The 21856-nt window shown below is 53.6% G+C and overlaps 1 protein-coding gene across 1 annotated transcript; it reads left to right on the top strand.

Annotated features, from left to right (window-relative positions):
• Positions 1-145: 145 nt before the first annotated feature.
• Positions 146-21440, top strand: ADGRG5 (adhesion G protein-coupled receptor G5). The gene is made up of 12 exons (XM_074969073.1): positions 146-236; positions 924-1053; positions 5129-5270; positions 10579-10698; positions 11626-11742; positions 13170-13212; positions 14764-14870; positions 16497-16618; positions 18270-18538; positions 19319-19418; positions 20622-20905; positions 21344-21440. The coding sequence occupies exons 1-12, from the start codon at positions 146-148 to the stop codon at positions 21427-21429; spliced, it is 1611 nt and encodes a 536-aa protein (XP_074825174.1). The 3' UTR covers positions 21430-21440.
• The last annotated feature ends 416 nt before the right edge of the window (positions 21441-21856 follow it).

Here is a 21856-nt window from a genome sequence, read left to right as displayed (position 1 = left end):
GATAATTTATTTAGATTGTAAAATGCACAGAGCAGAGATTATATCTCCTACTGGCTTGCACAGCACTGTCTGTGCACATTGTCAGCCCTTTAACAACAGTGGTAATTGAATCCAGAAAGCAGAGCCTGTATGTTTCTTGCAGGAGATGAGCTACGTTTGGAGCACCACACGGAGGGACTCACCCTTGCAGACCGGCCTCTTCTTGTATCTTGCTGCTCTTCTGCTCCAACAAGCAGGTATGGATATTTCTTTATTTGGAGCTCTGACATCTCCGCTATCATTTCGTCTAGAAGGCCACCCTGACATGTGCTGACAGTGATTGCACCAACCTGGGGACAAGTCTGGCATCCCGGTCAAAGCCCCCCACATCTGCTCTCATGGGAGTCGCTGAGTGATTGCAGTCACTGACACTTGTGGCCTTTTCCAGACAAAAAAAAAACAACAAAAAACGGGTTACACACACACACACGTGCAGCTGCAGCAATGGAAGGTCTCTGTGGATCCGGGGGCACGTGGGGAGTTGTGATGGGAATCAGACTCCGTGAAAGCAGCAGCGTGCAGGGCTCACCTCAAGCCCCTCTTTCATCTCCCCAAAGGCCTTTGAGACCCTCCTCCCTGCCCTGGTGCCAGGCCACTTGCTCCAAGTACAAATTCATTCATGAGGTGCAGCTTTAAGAATACTGCCGGGCGGGGAGGGAGCCCTCGCGGCCTTAGCCCAGAAGCGGGAGGGGGTGCTGTTTATCTAAGCCAAGGAGAGGTGTGGGGAGCTCTTCCTCTGCTTTCCTCATGCTCTCCTGCATACCTTTACTCGAACCCCCAAGATCGGTCAGGTGGTGGCATGTCATGGGAGGGCACAGGGGTCAAACCTCCCCCGCACGGTGCTGCAGCTCTGCCCATCCTGACATGGCTCATTTCCCTCCCAGACCCCAGAGGGGCCCAGGAACGCTGTCAGGGAGCCACACAAGCGGCAAGGAAGAAGGAGGGAAACGTGGTGGCTGACATGGACAGCTACATGGAGAAAGGATGCTCTGCACAGCATGGGAAGCTGGTCAGGTGAGTGGGGAGCACGCACAGGGGGCTTTGCCAGACTACACTCTGGGGCCAGCTCCCTGAGTCCATCTCCTGCAGCTAGGGAAATTTCCAGAGAGGCGTTTTGAAGCCAAACATGGTGCTTTGATCAAATGGAAATTTGAGTGAGAAAACCAGGTTTTGTCAAAAATTGGGGGTGGGAGGGGTTGACAAACTAAAACCTTAGCGATAAAACAAATCAGTTTTCAATAAAAAGCCCCCCCCAGATTTTTTTTTCCCCACAGAACGTTTGCCACAAATTAACATTTTTCTCTTTGGCTGAAATGTTTGAAAGGGGAGAACAATTTATTTCCAGCTGGATCCACAGCCTCCCTCAACGTCTAAAGCAGGTTACAAACCTCGCTCCCTCCTCATAACTCCCCAGGGAAGCGGCTCAGTCTCATCACCTCCATTTTACAGATGGGAAAACTACCCTGCAAAGAAAAACCCGGGGCACCGAGTCTTGGTGCCAGGATCAATTGACTTGGGCGCACGGGGCTCAGGCTGCAGAGCGAACAATAGCAGCCTAGCTCTTCGGATTCGTGCTGGAGCCCAGGCTCCAAGATCCTTCCCCCTTGCTGGGTTTCCGTGCCCAGAAGGTCTCAGTAGTGCTCTAGGGCTGCTCCGAGCACTCAGAGGTTAATTGTGTCAGAGGAGGAATTAAGATCCCCATGTAAGCAGCTTCTCCCAGACCGCTCTACAGTCCATAGACTCCACGCAGACAGCCCAGAGTCAGCCCCCTGCCCCAGACCAGAGAGAGAGGGGGAGAGACAGGATTTGCTGAAGGTTTTTAGGGCTAGCACAGGGGAAGAGGAGAGTCAGGGTTAGCCATCGGGGGCAGAGAGGTGAAGGGGAGGAGGTGGAAAGGGCTGGGGTTCACTCACCAGGGTAGCTGTGTGGCCTCAAGGAGAGGCCGTAGTACAGCACCTGGCCACGCTGGGTCCATGCCTTGTGGGCCAGCTCAGGGAAAGCAGACAGCAGGCAAGCGATGCTGAGACACCCTTAGAATCATAGAATATCAGGGTTCGAAGGGACATCAGGAGGTCATCTAGTCCGACCAGTACCCAACTAAATCATCCCAGACAGGGCTTTGTCAAGCCTGACCTTAAAAACTTCTAAGGAAGGAGATTCCACCACATCCCTAGGTAACGCATTCCAGTGTTTCACCACCCTCCTAGTGCAAGTTTTTCCTAATATCCAACCTAAACCTCCCCTACTGCAACTTGAGACCATTACTCCTTGTTCTGTCATCTGCTACCACTGAGAACAGTCTAGATCCATCCTCTTTGGAACCCCCTTTCAGGTAGTTGAAAGCAGCTATCAAATCCCCCCTCATTCTTCTCTTCCGCAGACTAAACAATCCCAGTTCCCTCAGCCTCTCCTCATAAGTCATGTGTTCCAGTCCCCTAATCATTTTTGTTGCCCTCCACTGGACGTTTTCCAATTTTTCCACATCCTTCTTGTAGTGTGGGGCCCAAAACTGGACACAATACTCCAGATGAGGCCTCACCAATGTCGAATAGAGGGGAACGATCACGTCCCTCGATCTGCTGGTAATGCCCCTCCTTATACATCCCAAAATACCATTGGCCTTCTTGGCAACAAGGGCATACTGTTGACTCATATCCAGCTTCTCGTCCACTGTAACCCCTAGGTGCTTTTCTGCAGAACAGCTGCCGAGCCATTCGGTCCCTAGTCTGTAGCGGTGCATTGGATTCTTCCGTCCTAAGTGCAGGACTCTGCACTTGTCCTTGTTGAACCTCATCAGATTTCTTTTGGCCCAATCCTCCAATTTGTCTAGGTCCCTCTGTATCCTATCCCTACTCTCCAGCGTATCTACCTCTCCTTCCAGTTTAGTGTCATCTGCAAACTTGCTGCGGGTACAATCCACACCATCCTCCAGATCATTTATGAAGATATTGAACAAAACCGGCCCGAGGACCGACCCTTGGGGCACTCCACTTGATACCGGCTGCCAACTAGACATGGAGCCATTGATCACTACCCTTTTAGCCCGACAATCTAGCCAACTTTCTATCCACCTTATAGTCCATTCATCCAGCCCATACTTCTTTAACTTGCTGGCAAGAATACTGTGGGAGACAGTGTCAAAAGCTTTGCTAAAGTCAAGGAACAACACGTCCACTGTTTTCCCTTCATCCACAGAATCAGTTATCTCATCATAGAAGGCAATTAGATTAGTCAGGCATGACTTGCCCTTGGTGAATCCATGCTGACTGTTCCTGATCACTTTCCTCTCCTCTAAGTGCTTCAGAATTGATTCCTTGAGGACCTGCTCCATGATTTTTCCAGGGACTGAGGTGAGGCTGACTGGCCTGTAGTTCCCAGGATCCTCCTTCTTCCCTTTTTTAAAGATGGGCACTACATTAGCCTTTTTCCAGTCGTCCGGGACTTCCCCCGATTGCCATGAGTTTTCAAAGATAATGGCCAATGGCTCTGCAATCACATCCGCCAGCTCCTTTAGCACTCTTGGATGCAGCGCATCCGGCCCCATGGATTTGTGCTTGTCCAGCTTTTCTAAATAGTCCCGAACCACTTCTTTCTCCACAGAGGGCTGGTCACCTCCTCCCCATGCTGTGCTGCCCAGTGGAGTAGTCTGGGAGCTGACCTTGTTCGTGAAGACAGAGGCAAAAAAAGCATTGAGTACATTAGCTTTTTCCACATCCTCTGTCACTAGGTTGCCTCCCTCATTCAGTAAGGGGCCCACACTTTCCTTGACTTTCTTCTTGTTGCTAACATACCTGAAGAAACCCTTCTTCTTACTCTTAACATCTTTTGCTAGCTGCAACTCCAGGTGTGATTTGGCCTTCCTGATTTCACTCCTGTATGCCCGAGCAATACTTTTATACTCATCCCTATTCATTTGTCCAATCTTCCACTTCTTGTAAGCTTCTTTTTTGTATTTAAGATCAGCAAGGATTTCACTGTTAAGCCAAGCTGGTCGCCTGCCATATTTACTATTCTTTCTACACATCGGGATGGTTTGTCCCTGTAACCTCAATAAGGATTCTTTAAAATACAGCCAGCTCTCCTGGACTCCTTTCCCCCTCATGTTATTCTCCCAGGGGATTTTGCCCATCAGTTCCCTGAGGGAGTCAAAGTCTGCTTTTCTGAAGTCCAGGGCCCGTATTCTGCTGCTTTCCTTTCTTCCTTTTGTAAGGATCCTGAACTCGACCATCTCATGGTCACTGCCTCCCAGGTTCCCATCCACTTTTGCTTCCCCTACTAATTCTTCCTGGTTTGTGAGCAGCAGGTCAAGAAGAGCTCTGCCCCTAGTTGGTTCCTCCAGCACTTGCACCAGGAAATTGGCCCCTACGTTTTCCAAAAACTTCCTGGATTGTCTGTGCACCACTGTATTGCTCTCCCAGCAGATATCAGGGTGATTAAAGTCTCCCATGAGAACCAGGGCGTGCGATCTAGTAACCCTTGCTCTCCTTCAGGGCATCTCAGCTGAAGGGGGAACTAGTGAGGAGGGACTGATGAAGAAAAGCCAGGCCCTCTGACCCAGTCCTGGTCAGCACTGCCCATATCAACTACTTTGCATCCAGATTTGGGAAGAAAGCAACATTGCTAACCATTGGAATTTTCTGTGGGATGGCTCGTCTGTTTTTCGACCAGATCCAGTTATTTCTAAGTATAATTCTAAAGTTGGGCACACAATATAATACAGACTCGGATCTGCCCCACAGTCCCCGACAGACAGGAAGCCTCACGGACAGGCTTGGCACAGTCTCCCAAACGAGGCAAGCCCAAAGAAAACCCATTCCGTCGTTTGTGTGAAGAACGTTTCAAGCTGACGGTGACAGGGTCTGATGTTTGAATCTGTCTCCAGTTTTAGTGCCCCTAGTCTGAGGCAACCTCTAATGGGTGACGACACCTTCTGGACGTGATCTCAAATACACATCTTCAGTGTCTCTGCCTCTTTCTTATCCTCATTCACTCCCTTGTTCATTCCTTCCTCCTCCTATTATCTGCCCCAGCCCCGGCCTCTCTGATCTTCTCTGCCCCTCTGAGCGCGGATTCTTGTTTCTCATGCTAGGTTAAAACAGTTAGAACAGAAGCTGTCGGAAGTCCGTTTCCAAGAGGACAACTTCACTGTCATATGCCCCAACATCCAGACTTTCGTATTCAAGATTAACAAGCTGTTCCGAGGGCTGAATCTCTCCAGTGAGTTACTAAAGGTCAGTATCCACCTTGCTCTAACAGCCAGGGGCTTTGCTTTCTAATCACTCTTCCCAGCACAGGGCCTCTCATATGGACAGCATTCTGGCGCACGGAACGACAGCACGAGCTTTCGTTTCCACGGGAGTCTGATCTCTAGTTCCAGTCCCCCATTTCTCTGTCTCCCCTGATCCATCCCACCTGCCTCTTCCTCCTTTTTTGGCCGAGTGCCTAAAGTAAGATCGACACAGGAGCGATTTCTGGAGGAGACCTGATTAGTTTAGTTCCTTCCAGCTTGGTTCCCTCCTTGCTCAGCGGGCAGCGCTGCAGCTCACCAACCACAAGGAGCCCCATTTGCATCTTGGTTGAAGTCGTGTGAACACGTGAGGTGTGCCCAAACGCCAGGCCCAAGGACCCACTGGGGCTTCATTGACTACTGAAGTCCGACTCTGTACGTCTGACCCAGTGGATATAAATATAACATGGGGGGGGCTGGATGGATAGACACGGTGAGGTGGGGTGCTGAAATCTGCCCTGCCCCACAGGGGATGGCTCAGAAGGATCCTTAAACCTTATCTTACCTTCCTTTTCTAACCCAAGGAGGAGTCACATCCATTCCCAGCCATCTCCAACCACCTGCAGCAGTGTTGGCTTGGATGGGTTTTCTTTTCTACATTAAGCCTCTCTCACAGGCAAGACTATGGTAATCAGAGGCAGAGTTGGGACCCTGGCCAAGATTGAGCATTTACATTTTGGGGGGCCCAACTTAAGGCTCCTTGAAGGGTCCTGATTTTCAGAAGGTGCTGAGCCCCTCCCCTCCGGAAACCAGGGTATTTGGACACATCTCAAGAATCACAAGCCACTTGTGAAAAACTCTGGGTCTCTCAGCACACTCTGGTCAGGGGCATCATTTCATAAAAATGGGGGCGGGGGGAGGACAAAGCTGTGTCAGTATATAGACTGGTCTTTGTGGTTATATTGGGGGTGAGTGGGAGCAGAGCATAGAAACCTATGAAAAGTTGGGGTGGGGGGGCAAACCAATGTTGGGGAAGCAACTGCCCCCCCTTACCCCATAGCAAATGATGCTCCTGACTCTGGCCCTGGAGGTTGGCAGTCTGGGGCAGAGACGCGGGAGACTCCCCAGCTGATTCCATTCAGCTCTGTATATAGTTCACATTTACATGGTTTATTACTCTTTATTTCAAAACATCTCTGCCCCCATAGCTTTGGGGTCACGCACATGGATAAGACCCGTGCAAAATACAAACTGGGCCAAAACCCACCACTGAAGCCTCCTCCAACCTGCCCAAAGAAGGATCCACCCATTCCCATGCATTTAGGCTCCCCTCCCAGAAAACGGCTGGTAGGAGAGAACATTGCAACACGCCCTGCAGGTCAACAAACCACCGGGGATGCTGAGGCCATGGCTGCTGTCTTCTAAGCGGCAGCTAAAATCCTGGCCCTACTGAAATCATCGGGATTTTTGCCATAGATCTCAACAGGGCCAGGATTTCCACCCACATCCTCATGTTATTTTGCCCAGATGAGGCATTAAAAAAAAAAAATTCTGTGAAATGCAAATGCCAACACTAGATCCTGCACACACTCCAGCGCAGATAGCTGCTGCTCTTGTCTCTCAGTGGTACCATTTACTAACGCTCCATCGCTCTGGGGCATCACACGACACCTGGCACTAGAAATGTTCATTGATCACCCTCTTCTCCCCATCACCCCCACGAGGTTGAAAGGCCTCCCACGGCCACCGTACCATAGATCAAGCTGCTCATCTCTGCCGAGGTGAGTGCAAGCCAGGGAACTGCACCAGGAGAGAAATCCAATCCCATTTCCAGCAGCCTTGGGGCTATTTTCTCTCCCAGCACCCCTCCCCCGCCACTTAACTGGTCAATTCCCAAGTCGGCATGTTTTTGCCCTGGACATGACAGCCCTGGGCTTTTTTCTCTGGCAGCCTGGAGGTGTCTCCCTCAGCCAGCCAGCAGAGCCAGCTGGAGATGAGAGCCGTACACTCCCTTCCCACAACCCAAAGCTCCGGGCGCCTGCCTTCCCAGCCCAGTCCACTCTGGCAGGTCATTAGAACGGTCTCTGGTGGCCAGCCGGGGTCTCAGTCTCCACATCCTCCCAGAGTGCTTTGTGCCTTGCTGTGTGCGCCGGGAATGCGATGTGCTGACACTTCCATCCAGGGAAGAACTTTTGCCAGAGGGCAGCGGGGACAAGGGAGAGATTTCAGCTTTATATTCTTTGACTGAAAGCCACGTAATAGTGCAGCAGCAGGAACTGAAAATCATCCACATGGCCTCTAAAGCATCTGGGGGACTTCCTCAGTGTTAGTCCCTGAACATATCAGACGGCGGGTTTCCTGCATCTCTGCTCTAATATTATTTTGGGTTGAATTTCCTTCTCTTTTTAAAGTAATATTTCTGCATTGAAAGTGAGCGCTTACATTGTCATCACGAAAAAGTGTGACAATCCTGGGGATTGAACTAGGGACCTCCAGAGCTAAAAGCATGAGCTGCACTCCCAAGGGGGCTGTAACAGACTCATAGCCATTGCTGATTGCACCCGCAGTGGGAACATACACTCACAATTCCAGAGCTTTCACAAACACACATGACCACACCTCCGCCGACCTCCAATCCCGACTGCCCCTAGAACCCATTGTGTCTGCACGTATCTTGCGTGTTCAAAGCACACATGCAAATGTGCCATTCTCTACACAAAGAGCAAAATACGGCTTTGCAGTCTAAAATGATTTGTCTCACATTAACTAAGGGAAAACAAGACCAAAGTCTCCAGAGCCCAGCTTCATCAAGGTATGTGTGCTCCTATTGAAATCCATGGAGGTTAGAAGCCTAAATACCTTTGTGGAGCTGGGCCCAAGATTTTAGAGACGGATGCTCCAATGATGAGGGCACTGATTTAGGCGTCCTGGGTTCAAGACTCCCTCTGCCACCTTGGGCAAGTCACAGTCTGTCAGTACCTCAGCTCCCCATCTGGGAACTGGGGATGAGAGCACTTCCCTACCACCCGGTGTTGGGTGTATCAGAGGCCAAAGGAATGGAGGACGTATAAGTTATAGGAGATAGACAGCAGAGAGCTCAATGCATGTATCTCTGCTGCAGCCATTTCTGGGAGCAAACTGGTTGCTGAACTCTGCACCCAGGGAGCGTTCTCGGAGATTTAAAAGAGTGCATGTGAGCGTGGCTTTGAAATGCTGGATCTGACTATCAGGTTGCAGACAAGGGTGGGTGAGGTAATACCTTAGGGCAGGGGTGGGCAAACTTTTTGGCCCGAGGGCCACATCGGGCTTGCAAAACTGTATGGAGGGCCGGGTAGGGAAGGCTGTGCCTCCCCGAACAGCCTGGCCCCCACCCCCTATCCGCCCCCTCCCACTTCCTGCCCCCTGACTGCCTCCCTCAGAACCCCCAACCCATCCAACCCCCCCACTCCTTGTCCCCTGACTGCCCCCTCCTGGGACCCCCTGCCCCTAACCACCCCCCCTGGGACCTCACCCCCATCCAACCCGCCCTGCTCCCTGTCCCCTGACTGCCCCAACCCCTATCCACACCCCGCCCCTGGACAGGCCCCCCGGGACTCCCACGCCTATCCACCCCCCCACTCTCTGTCCCCTGACTGCACCCCCAGAACCTCCACCCCATCCAACTGCTCCCTGTCCCCTGACTCCCCCACCCCCAGGACTCCCTGCCCCTTATCCAACCTCCCCCTCTCCCCGCCCCCTTACCATGCCACTCAGAGCGGCAGGAGCACACTGGCAGTGCGGCGAGCTGAGGCTGTGGGGGAGGGGAGACAGCAGGGGAGGGGCTGGGGGCTAGCCTGCCCGGCTGGGAGCTCAAGGGCCAGGCAGGACGGTCCTGTGGGCTGGATGTGGCCCACGGGCTGTAGTTTGCCCACCTCTGCCTTAGGGCGTTTAGGGGTAGGAGTGTGCACCCCACAGGGATCAAAATCCAGCGTCAGGAAAGCATCATGCAAAGGTGCAAAAGGAACCAGTTTTACCACACTTCTACTATTAAGGAAATAAAGGGTAATTTGGGGCACGTCAATGGCAGGGGCACAACTTGAGACACCTTAGAAGGGAATGATTTCCAGAGGTCCCTTTAAGGTCTCCAGCTGGGCCCCTAAAGATTGACGCATTCAGAATCACTAGTCACTTTTGAAGACCTTGATAAAGCCTAATTTAGGGACTGGCCCAAACCAAACCCTTTGATCCAGCAGGACCCCTCCAAGGCGTGGCTCCAAACTTTGCAAACTGGGCCTGACCTCTAAAGCAAATGGTAAGTCACAGACCCAAGGGAACCATTCAAATGTTTCTGTAAAGGAAGGTCTGAAGGAGGGAGCCTGTGGCTTCCACCTGCCCTGTCACTTCTGCCATAAGGCGACCTAGAAGGTCACAATCCCAGTCACAATATTTGTTGCCACCACACACAGGCCTAAACTTATTATGGAACAATAGGACGTCCAGGGCTTCCAAATCCTCTTGCTCCAGCTTCTCAACCTTTCCTCTTTTTGACCAAGGTGGCAAGACAGAGATTCCCAGACACTATTTCACTCAAAGCTCTGAGAAAAAGCTTCTACTAGTCATTTATACCACACCCATCACCATGGGATCATCATATTTGACTTGCTGGAGCCCTGCCTCACAGACCTTACCTCTCTTCATTTCCCACTCTTCTGCTCATCTGATACTGGTCTCCTCGCTATACCTCCATGCAACCTTGCCACCTTCTCCTCCGCAGCTCCTGCTGTTATTGTCAATCATCTATATTACCGTAGCATCCGAAAGCACCAGTTAGGATCAGGCCCCCATTGTGCAGGGCAGCGGACAGACGTAGACGCGGGGACATCGTGGCGAACGGAAGTGTTTGTCGCCCCTCGAGTAGCTGGTCCATAAAAAAGGTTTAGGAACCAGCTACAGTGCTTCACTTCGTTCTTTAGCTCAAGGGGTGACAATTCATGCTTTTAGTGCAGACCGTCCTGGGTTCAAACCACACCGTTGGCCCCGATGGGTTCAGGAACATGAATAAATCTCTCTCCCTCCAGCATCTGACCCAAGCACTGCTCTTTTCATCCTTGCCTCATTTCACTTCTCCCTCCCTCCGCTATCATTTATCTAACGCGGACGCTGTGCTGAGCTCTTTCCAGCATGCTGGCATGCAGGGTGTTTGAAAGATGCTACAGGTATTACTGAGTTGCACTGCAGCCCCCTGCGATCACTCTTTCAGCACTTGCTTCTTGTAATCGTAACCTGGCATGTGTCAGTTTGTGCCTGGGAATGTTTCTGCTTCAACCTCGCAGCCCAAGCCCAGAACCCAACACTCCATGCGTTTCCCAGCTACACTGGCGAAGAAAGGCCGGAGTGGAGCTGCAGAAACGAAACTCGTCTGCATTTATCTCAACACCCCTTGCCTGTTCCAGGTTAGACACTCTGAAGATTTACCAGCGCGGGTGGGTTGGGGAAGCGGAGAAGAGACATTAGTTTGCATGTATGCAGCCCCTTTCTTTCAAAGGGCTGTCCAGACTAACGCACCAGACTGTACACATGGGGCCCTTCCGCAACACCGAGATGCAGATGAAGCAGGGCAGCTGCTTAACAGCACGCAGCAGCCCTGCATGACGGTTAGCTTATTTATGACACAGAACTCGAGAGGAATGCCTTATCCAACTGGAAGTGCAGGGGAATTTAGAGAGGGCAAGGGCCCCAGGTATTTTGGAATTGTCCCAGGGGAACACCCCTCTTCTGGTAATTAAAGCCCCAGGAAGTTGTAAAGATGAGGTCAGCCCATGGTCAAGCAATAGCAAGACTTGTCTGGCCTTGCTCACCAATGGGCCCCTCCGACCAACGCTAAGAAAATAGCTTCCACTGGCGTTTCGATGAGATGAGCAGGACGGTGTCTCTCGCCCACCCGCCTATCGAGCTGGATCCTTTCATTAACAGCATAGGATATGCAGGTGCCCACAACACCCACACATGAAGCATAGAGGAATCTTAGGTATAACATGGGAAGCAGCAGTGCAAACTTCTCTGTGCAACCCCACTAATATGCATTGTGAAGGGACCCCTCTTGGAGTGGAAGGGTAGCTCGGCCTCTGACCATTCCGTCCATGGCCTCCCTGATGAAATGGTTAAGCATCTTGGTGTGGGAGGTTTGCAATGTGAGCACCTGCCTGCTAGGAACTGGATTGAGACCAACAAACTCATTGCACATAGGCCATCAGATTGCCCATGGATAGGAGCAGCGTTGATCATCTGCACATGAAAGGCTCCCTATCCCAGTGACCTCCCCACTCCTGGTAATAGTCTTTATGGGTCTGCGCATTGTTTCTTCTGCTCTGGCTTTGCAGGACGGGAAGAACAGCTCCCTGCTGAACAATGACATCTTAGGGGCCACCCTTGAAAACATCGTCGTCACTGGCCTCAGAGAGCCTGTGGAGATCCGGTTCTGGCATAACAAAACACTGGTGAGCTGGTGGTCATGGCCCACAAAGGCATTTAGCTGCAGCTATCACTCTCTGGGCAAGGGAAGGCAAATAGCTCTCCAGGGCACTGGAGAGGGGAGATCAGTGTAGCTGAAGTCTCAGGCCTCTTGAAACCCAATGGGAATTCAACCTGCTGCTTGAAGGGTGGATTTGGGCCAGTATCTATCTGCCTTGATGTGCAAAGAGGTGGGAGCGAGCGCATAAGGAGCTCCCCCTCCCTAAGTCCTGGCACCATTAACTGCCTGGGATCCCAAAGGGGAATGTAATTCCTGCTCCCTGCTAGCAGTGTGCTCAGGTGCTAGGAGCCTGGCAGGGAATGGCAGGCTAAGAGCAAGATCGCCCCTGCTCTATACCACCCAGTAGAACTGGCCTGGCCTGGAGAAGGGAGCATGCCACTTCCTCGAAGGGGATGCAGCGGGCCATGCCCGTGTGTGCTCCCTGGGAGGAGCTCTAGCTGAGGCAGAAGCTGTAGCAGGAAACAGAGTAGCTGCTGCAGGGGTGGAGTGGGGCTTTTGAAATGCTTCTCTCCTCCTCTGACCTCAGCTGGAGCTACGGGAGAGAGGGGGGAGGTCCTGGCTCATTGCAACCAATAAGGCGTGTGGGGGTTGGTTGGTTTTTAACCACAAACCCAGTGCAGCCCCACTGCCCCTACCAACTCTTCTCTGCGAAGTATTGCTGAGACTCTGAGGGTCAGCCCACATGCAAGGTGTCTTTGTCCGGACTGGGGAGCAGGTGGGAATCTTTGGGTGGGAGAGACGTGCCCGCCAAGTGGGCACGATGCAATGTAACCAAACTGTGCAGACGTAGGAGGAAGCCATTTGACTTTTGTGCTCTGTGAAGAATGCTCTCGGGTATATGGGACACATGTCAGAGAGCAGCAGTGAACCGATTCCGGGGATTTAGAGGAAAAGATTGCAAAGCAGAATGGACAAATGACGAAGGAGCTCTAAGACAACTGCTTGATAAGTATGTAGGGCCAGATCCTCACCTGGTGTAAATCTGCTTCAGGGAAGCTACGCTAATTTACACCAGCTGAAAATCTAGGTGTAAGCAGGGGGAGAGAAAGAAAGGAGCGTAGGGTACTCCAAAGGGGTATTACTACTCCAAGGGGTTATTATTACTAACTCAGAGTAATGGGATAAAACTGAGTAACTATCAAATATTTCCTCACTCCACTGCGGAATAGTCTCCCAAGTGATGCAGTGGATTCCTGCGATGGGGCTTCATGTGAACAGTGGGTCGGAAAAAGAGCTGGGAAATACGCTGTAGGGACCAACCCTGCATAGGCAGGAGGGACCAGGCACCAGGCTTTCCCCTAATGAGCCCAGGGTACGTACATTGCTTGGAACTAAGGGAGCACAGACACCTCACCGTGTGCCTCATGTTTTCTCCCCCCGCCCCCCAACCAGGATAACTCAAATGCGACCTGCGTCTTTTGGGTGGAAGGATCAGGTAATTATGACACTCACGGCATCATGTGGTACACACACGAGAGAAACCGCTCAGGTGGTTACAGTTCACTCCTGCCCTGGGTTCAGGTAAAGCATCCCCAGAGCTCAGTGGTGCCTGCAAAGGTCCATCTGCCAGGCACCCGGAGAGAGAGTGCATGCTTGCAAGGAACGAGGACGGTGGGAGTCATCCAATGGAGAGCGTATTGCCTTAGACACCAGGGGGACCTAAGGACCAAACATGCAGCTGCAATCTACCAGACAGACTCTGGGGTTTCATGCTAGGACCATCCCTGTCTGCTGCCCGACTGTACTCACCGCAGCCACCTTGCCAGGAGAACTTGTGAACCCCAACCTCCCTTGGCTCCCAGCGACAAGCATCCTCCTGCCATCCCAGAGCGGCAACAAGCTGCCAAGCCATCCTCTGCTCCGTGCTGCTTGCGGAGAGGCCCCCACACTGTGCACAGAGCCTTGCCGATCGTAGGGCTATATGGAGACCCACACTGGCACCTACTGGAAGCCTAAACCCCACATCCTTCAGGGGGTTCCCGAGCTAGTGCCATTGTCACGCACAAAGGGGGTGGAGAGCGGGCCCAGGTCAGCCAGAGCCACCTGCAAACAGCCAAGCAGGGCGCAGGCACCTCCCACAGGCTTGTGAAAGCAGCTCCCGTTTTTATGCCCTGCTTCTGAGGAAGGAGTCATCTAGCGACCCAGGGCCATAGAATTTAAGGCCAGAAGGGACCCCCAGATCTTCTAGACTGGCCTAATGGATCATCGGCCACTAAAAACACAACCAAGCACCAAACCACCACCCGTAGAGCGGGATGTTACAGCCCTCAGAGACTGAACAACTGTGCCCCGCAGGCAGAGACAGGGACTCGGGTTCCACCAGGGCCCGGGGCCCCTGCAATGGCTGGGAATTAAGTGAGATGCACCCGGTTAAACCTGGAAAGTGACCTGCCCCTGCACGCTGCAGAAGGCAGCGAAAAACTGCTCCAAGGTCCTTGCCCCTGAGAACTGGAGGCTCCCTGCTCTTTAAGAGGGCCTGTAGGTGCCCAGGGCTGGATTTTAGGGGACTGCCGGGGAGGGTGCAGGGCGGCGGGACAGGACGCAAGCTGTCCCTCTGGTGCAGGATTTGGGAGCAGCCTGGGGGACATTTTGTCCTGCTCGCTTTATTCCTTCCCTCCACTATATGCCTGCGAACAGCTCTCCAGGGTTCGGCACCAACCCACGTGAGCCCTAGTGCTGCGTAGCCTTGAACCACAGCCAGCCCACCCTGATCCCAACGCCGGCCCATGTCTAGTGTCAGGCACCCCCATGCCGCAGTAGCAATACCCGAGATCACACCTTGCCCCACACGCCGATTGTTTTTGCTGTTGGAGACGGGGGGGTAACATTTTCAAAAGTGCCGAAGCCCCACTGAAAATCAATAGGCCTTGGGCTCCAAAGTGAGTTGGTGCTTTGGAAAATGTTGCCTACGGGCTTTCCCGAGGGTCTGCCTCACGGCTCTGTGGCCAGGGGCTGCTTTCCTTAAGGCCGTTTCTCCCTCTTGCAGAGAAGGGCAGCCTGGGGAACTGGAGCAGCGCTGGCTGTGAGACCATCCACCAGGACAAAGTGGTGCTGTGCCGGTGTAAACACCTCACCTACTTTGCCGTGCTGCTGGTAGGAAGGCTGCTTCTCCCCCGCGGCTCTTGCTCTGTTTGGGGCTGTCTGCTCCCCCCACAGCCATCAGACACAGTCTTTGCTCCCTCTCAGTCCCTGCCTCTCAGGTGCGCTAACCCAGTGGCTTTCAAACTTTTTTTCTGGCCACCCAGTTGAAGAAACTTGTTGATGCCCACGACCCAGTGGAGCTGGGGATGAGGGGTTTGGGGTGTGGGAGGGGCTCAGGGCTGGGGCAGAGGGTTGGGGTGCGGGGGTGAAGCTGGGAATGAGGAGTTCAGGGTGTGGGAGGGGGCTCTGGGCTGGAGCAGGGTGTTGGGGTGTTGGAGGGGGTCAGGGCTCTGGGGTGGGGCTGGGGATGAGGGATTTGGGGTACAGTAGGGGGCTCCAGGTTGTGGGGGGGGGTCAGGGTTGGGGCGTACCTCAGGCAGCTCCTGGTCAGTGGCGGTGCTAAGGCGGGCTTCCTACCTGTCCTGGCACCGCGGATCGCTCTGCACCCCAGAAGTGGCCAGCAGCAGGTCTGGCTCCTAGGCGGAGGCGTGTGTGGCTCTCGCCCACAGGCACTGCCCCCCAGCTTGGTTCCCAGCCAACGGGAGTGCGAGGCCGGTGCTCGGAGTGGGGCCAGCGCGCGGAGCCCCGTGGGCCCCCCGCCTAGGAGCCGGACCTGCTGCTGGGGTGTAGTCGCGACCCACGGTTTGAAAACCACTGCTCTAAAGCACTCATCCCTGTCCCAGGGCGGTTTCCTGTTTTCATTCTCCCTGACTCATTCCCCATCAGCCGCTCTCAGTGGCTCATTTCCCCGAAGTGGAGCTCCACCATAAGGCCCTGCTTCCATTTCCCTTTCCTCCTTCACACCCGCCCTGCAGGGGCTGACAGATGCTCAGCGCCATCCTCTGGGGTCGCCTCGCTCCAGAACTTCAGTTACACTGGGGGGGAGAGGCGTGCACATGCATGTACCCCCACAAGGGTTACACTAGGACACACACTGCCCTGCCCCCCCGCCTTCTCCCCCCTCCTCTTGGACCTGCTGATCAGCTGCTTTTAACTACCTGAAAGGTGGATCCAAAGAGGATGGATCTAGACTATTCTCAGTGATAGCAGATGACAGGACAAGGAGTAATGGTCTCAAGTTGCAGTGGGAGAGGTTTAGGTTGGATATTAGGAAAAACTTTTTCACTAGGAGGGTGGTGAAACACTGGAATGCGTTACCTAGGGAGGTGGTGGAATCCCCTTCCTTAGAAGTTTTTAAGGTCAGGCTTGACAAAGCCCTGGCTAGGATGATTTAATTGGGATTGGTCCTGCTCTGGGCAGGGGGTTGGACTAGATGGCCTCCAGAGGTCCCTTCCAACTCTGTTATTCTATGATTCTATGATCAACCCGTCTCACCGGGTCAGGATAGGGGTTGAGCTTTGAGGCGGTTCCCCCTGTCCCCCTCGGAGCTCTGGAAGGGGAGAGGAGATAGGACAGAGGCCAGCGACATCCAGCCTCAGGGATGGGTGCCAAGCTGGGGGGTGGAACAGGCTCCAGACCTGAAGAAGCTGGAGGGGATTGAGGGGAGGCCAGGGCGGCCGTGAAGGCCGAGTATCAGTGCCCAAGGGCTGCGTTCATTCCCCTCCTCATCCCATGCAGAAAATCTCCTCAGCGCCCATAGACGAGGCCATCCTGGTTCCTCTCACCTACATCTCCATGGTGGGCTGCAGTGTCTCGGCCGCTGCCTCGCTTCTCACCATCCTCCACTACCTCGCCTCCAGGTAACCCCGTTGCTGTGCAGAGCGGCTCCCGCCCGGGGTGCCTGGCTGAGCTGAATCAACAGGGGCTCCCTCAAGAGAGATGCTAAACCAAATTCATCCCTAATGGGGACGCCCTCCTGAGGCCCCTGGGGTTACACGCGGGATAAGGTTGGCCCTTTCTGGAGAGTTACACTTGCCATTCCCACCCCCCCACCCCCCCCAGGATGTCACGTTCCTGCTTGAATTTCTGCACCGTTCGCCCATCTGCTCCCAGGAGGGATCCAGTTATCCCTTGCCACATCCCTCGCAGCAGAGACAAGACAGGGGCCAGAGCCGCAGCAGGTGTCCAGCAGCCGCGCTCCATTGAAATCTATGGAACAATGCCAGCCCACAGCAGCAGAGGATCTGGCCCAGGGCTTGGCTCTCATGAATTCTTCACTGAGGCTGCTGGACACAGACAGATCTTGTGGTTTTCTGGCTTTTTAGCTCCCATCCTCACTCAGGCCTTGTCTACACTAGAAAGGGTTTGCTGGTATAACTATGCCAGCCAACCTTCCTAGGGTAGGCTTGGCCAGGGCCAGCTTAACTCTCCTCTGGGCCCGGGGCTATTAGATTTTGTGGGGCCCCTGTATAGAAGTCTTTTTCCTGGGAGGGAGTTTGGTGCAGGAGGGGGCTGGGGATTGGGGTGCAGGAGGGGGTGTGGGGTCTGGGAGGGAGTGTTGGGGTGCAGGAGAGGGTGAGGGGTCTGGGAGTTTTGAATGCAGGAGAGGGGTTCTGACCTGGGGCAGGGGCTGGGGTGCAGGATGGGGTGTGAGGTGCAGGCTCCAGCCGGGAGGCACTTACCACAGGTGGCTCCCAGCCGGTGGTGCAGCAGGGCCCAGGCAGGCTGCACCTGCAGAAGCTGCTGGCACGTCTCTGTGCGCCCCTGGAGGGAGGAGGACAGCGTGTCTCGGTGCGCTACCTGCGCCTGCAAGTGCTGCCCCCACACCTCCCATTGGCTGCTTCCCAGCCAATGGGAGCTGCGGGGACAGTGCTGGGGGCAGGGGCAGCACGCAGAGCCGCCTCCCACCCCGCCAGGGGCCGCAGAGACGTGCCAGCAGCCAGCCGCTTCTGGGGACGGCGTGGGGCCAGGGCAGGCAGCCCGAGCGCCCCGGAGATCGCTGCCTGTGATTTATTTTTCTGGGAGCCCCCTTGAGCCGGGGCCCCAGGCTGCAGTCTCTAAAGCCCCTGATTTAATCCGGCCCTGGGCTCAGCTGTACTGCAACTGGTATCGCTTACACCTGCTGCCCGATGCACTTTGAACGGCATCGCTGCGAGGGGTTTGGCCTGTAAAGAAATAGAATAAAAGCTAGACATTGCTAGAGTCACTGATGGTTCGAATACAGACCTGGCCTCACGCAGTGTGCCCTGCCTGCGTATTGCCACGTGGTCTTGTGGACTCAGCCCCCAGGGAAGGGGCATGACATTTCCAAACACCGCCCCAGCCTGGGCCCTCTCAAGAGGGGACACGGCTCTGGCGTTCTCCGGCAGCACGCGCTGACTGGAGGGGACGTCCCAGGTGGAGGGGCTGGGTGCGGCCGGAGTGGATTGCGTTCCCTGCTTCGCACCCGCCCCGTCCCCATTTCGAGGGCAGTCAGAAGGAGCCGAGTTCCATTTGCGGTGTTCATTTTAGGAAAAAGAGCAGAGATTATACAACCAAAATCCACATGAACCTGCTGGGTGCCCTCTTCTTGCTGAATGCCTCCTTCCTGCTCAGCGAGCCCCTGGCATTGGTTCACTCCACATGGCTCTGCAAAGGCACAGCCGCCTTCCTGCACTACTCCCTGCTCTGCTGCTTGACCTGGATGGCCATTGAGGGCTTCCACCTCTACCTGCTCTTGATCAAAGTCTACAACGTGTACATCAGGAGATATGTCCTCAAGCTGTGTGCTGTTGGCTGGGGTAAGTGCAGGTTCTCTACCCAGAAAGATGCCTCCCTCACGACCCACGAGGAGCTCTGTCCCTCCTGCCAAAACCACAGCCCTTCCCCTGCACTCCCTGCAGTGTCACCAGATTCCAGTGAGAGATGTATCCACACGTCCATCACTCAAGATCTGGGGGGAGGTCAGAGCCAGGCATTGGCCCGTGGGAGGGAGGTGGTCCACTGCTGATCAAAGTGCTCCTTTAGCTGTATTCTGAGAGCCAGAGGACCACGGCTCTAGAATTATATAGTAATTGTCTGTCTGCAATGCATTAGCTTGTTGCATAGTACGGGCTGGTTGCAGAGTTTATATCCAGATTTGGGTTCCAATCCCTCCCCAAATGCTCAGGGGTTTTGATGGGGCCCACCTCTCATGTCTGCGTTTTCCATGCATGACAGGGGTGTGCGGGAGGAAATCTACAGTGCCCTACCAACATCTAATATAAGACAGCCTGGTTTACCTGGAGTGTGCTGGGACAGGAGAAACTTTTTTGAGGGACATAACTGCATCCTGCTCACAGAGCCACGACCTGCCTTTGTGTTTCTGCTCTCTAAAATGGCCCCTTATTCCATCACCACTTGTCTCATCTGCCTTACTGGATTTTTCCTTCCTCCAGTATACTTCTCTTCCTACCTATGTCCAAGGACCAACTCCTTCGTATGCTACCCAGTTTCCTACCTTCCAATTACTTGTATTCTTCTTATGTATTCCCATCATGTTCAATCATAGCTTAGTCAGTGTTTATCTCCCGCCCCTACAGGACTGCCAGCCTTAGCTGTGGTTAGCATTCTCATCTTCAAGGAAGAGGCATATGGGCTGCACATAATTGAAACCGACACGGGCTACAACAATGCAACTATGTAAGTGTTAGCCATGGGTTTGATAGTCCACACACAATCACATTCTGCCATAATGGGGGACCAGTAGGCGTTGAGGCTGGGTTCCCCGTGGTACAGTAGGTCTCCTAATCATTAAAAGCTTCTGTTCTCCCCAGTCCCTCCTGGTTCTTCTCCACGTGGTCCATTCTTCTATAGAATGCAGGATAAAAAATGTGGTTCTGTTCTCCTGAGCCTTGTATCCTACCTCCAAGCACTGTGCCCTCCATGGAATGCTCTGATCAGATCCATGGGCAATGACGATTAAGGCTATGGCTAGGCTACAGAGTTTACGGAGGTACAGAGCTCTCCTGCCAACATAGCACTGTCCACACCGGTGTTTAGGTCATTGTAACTTACAGCACTCGGGAGTGGCTTATTCACACCCTGCAGTAACATAGGCTATGTACACACGACAGCGTACGTCGGTATAAGTTAAGTCCAACTCTCCAAAACATGGTGACTTTCCCGGGTGCATGATGCTGGTTTATAACAGCTGTGCCATTTAGTCAGCATTGTCCTCTTTCGGCCTGTCCCAGGATTGTGGTATGCTTTGAAAACTACAGTGCCATTCACACATCACTAGACCATTTCTGGTGGATGGTGCTGTCCTCTACCCAGGGCATGCTCCTATTCCTCAGAGGCAGTGCAATTTTGCAAGTATGTTGCCCTTCCCAAAGAACAGGGCAGGTCTCCAAAGCATGGTTCCAGCCCAGAACCACAGTGCCATTTCCCCACAGATGGTGCTGCTCCCTATGCACTGGTGCTGAAATCCCATCTCAGCTATGGCACGATAGGCTTCCCCCAACATGCCACCCTTCCCATACACTGCTGTGGTCCCCCCTTTCCAAGGCAAATTAAAGCCTGAACTCACCAGCAATACTAAGCAGCCCAAAAAGCCTTTCCACCCCATCCGAGACAGATATCCCTTCTGTCCTCCTCATCCGGAATCCCGTTTGCTGGCATGCAAAGCGGCTGGCTCCCCAGCAGCCTTGCACGGATGTCTGCTACCCTGTCTGGGCTCTGACCACAAAGGCCTGGATCCCAGGGGCCCTGCTGGAATGGTGTAATTCTCATGGCATGGTGTCATTCCCAAAGTAAGACATCCCTCCTCAGTCACGGGGCCAGTCCCCACAGTGTAGCATCATTGTCATCAGCATACAAGAGTCTCCTCCTCTTCTCTCACAGGTGTTGGATCACAGATAAGGCCCGGAATGTTCATTACATCCTCAACCTGGGCTACGCTGGTATCACCATATTCTTCAACACGGTCATCTTAGTCACCGTCGTGAGGATGCTGAGGAAACGGAGATCCGACGTGAACAATCAGAAAGAACAAGTGAAGAAGGATCTGGTGACAGTGCTGGGACTGACATGCCTGCTAGGAATGACCTGGGCACTGGCCTTCCTCAGTTTCGGTGTCTTCTTGATTCCTCAGCTCATCCTGTTCACTATCATCAACTCTCTCCTGGGTCAGTGAGGTTGCAGGGGCACAATGCTCAGGCAGTGGGATGAATGGGATGGAAGCAGAAGTAGCTTAAGACCTGAAGCAAAGCCCTGTCAATGGGGATTCTGCAGATGGAGCCTCAGACGGCACGGCTGGCTTAGCTCCAGGTTTCTATTACCACTGATTTAGGAGCAGCAGAGTCCCCTCAAGGTTTCTGCTTGCTCCTGGTCATTGCCGTTATAAGTAGCACAGTTCTCAGCCACCACCGGGTCAGTGCACTTCTGCTGCTTCTGCCCCCACCTCTGAATCCAGGAATGGCAAGGAGTGAGAAGGGGAAGGGACATGGAGGTTGCTGTGAGGTCAGAAGTCAGAGGGCCCTGCTGCTATGTTACTCACTTATTGCCATGGGCACCCTAGAGCAACCCTAGCGACCGAAGGCTTACAATGTGCTTTCCACCTGCAGGGTTCTTCATCTGCCTCTGGTACTGCACCATATGCCGCCAGCTAGACACCAGCTCCTCCACCAGAAGCTCTCAGGTGACAAAATAACCAGGCCAGCCAGATGAACTGTGCTCCCAAAGGGGCACAGCTCACCCACCCTGGAGCAGATTCACTTGCTGGAACAGGCCTGCCTCAGTTGGCCCAGGCAGGTCTGCGCTTCTGATGGGGGATTTAGCAAGGAGAGAGAGACACTCCTCAGTGCCTTCACACACAAGGGAACAAACAGCGCGACAATGAGCCTTCAAAGCAGCTTATGCAGAGTTTGTCAAGTAGGCAAACAGGACCTGGGGCATAGCACAGACCAGCATGTTCTGTACACGAGCGAGACTGAGGGGTAACAGGAAAGTCAATCTCACAGCACAGGGAATTGCTCTTCCCTAGGAGGCTATAGGCAGACAATGCTTGGAGCGTTGATTCCTCCTGCTTTGCACCTTGTGTCTTTATTTATGCCTGAGCACAGTGAGTGCAGAGAGGG

Source organism: Natator depressus, chromosome 12, assembly GCF_965152275.1.
Source record: "Natator depressus isolate rNatDep1 chromosome 12, rNatDep2.hap1, whole genome shotgun sequence".
NCBI lineage: Eukaryota > Metazoa > Chordata > Testudines > Cheloniidae > Natator > Natator depressus.
This window is presented reverse-complemented; position numbering and strand designations above follow the sequence as displayed.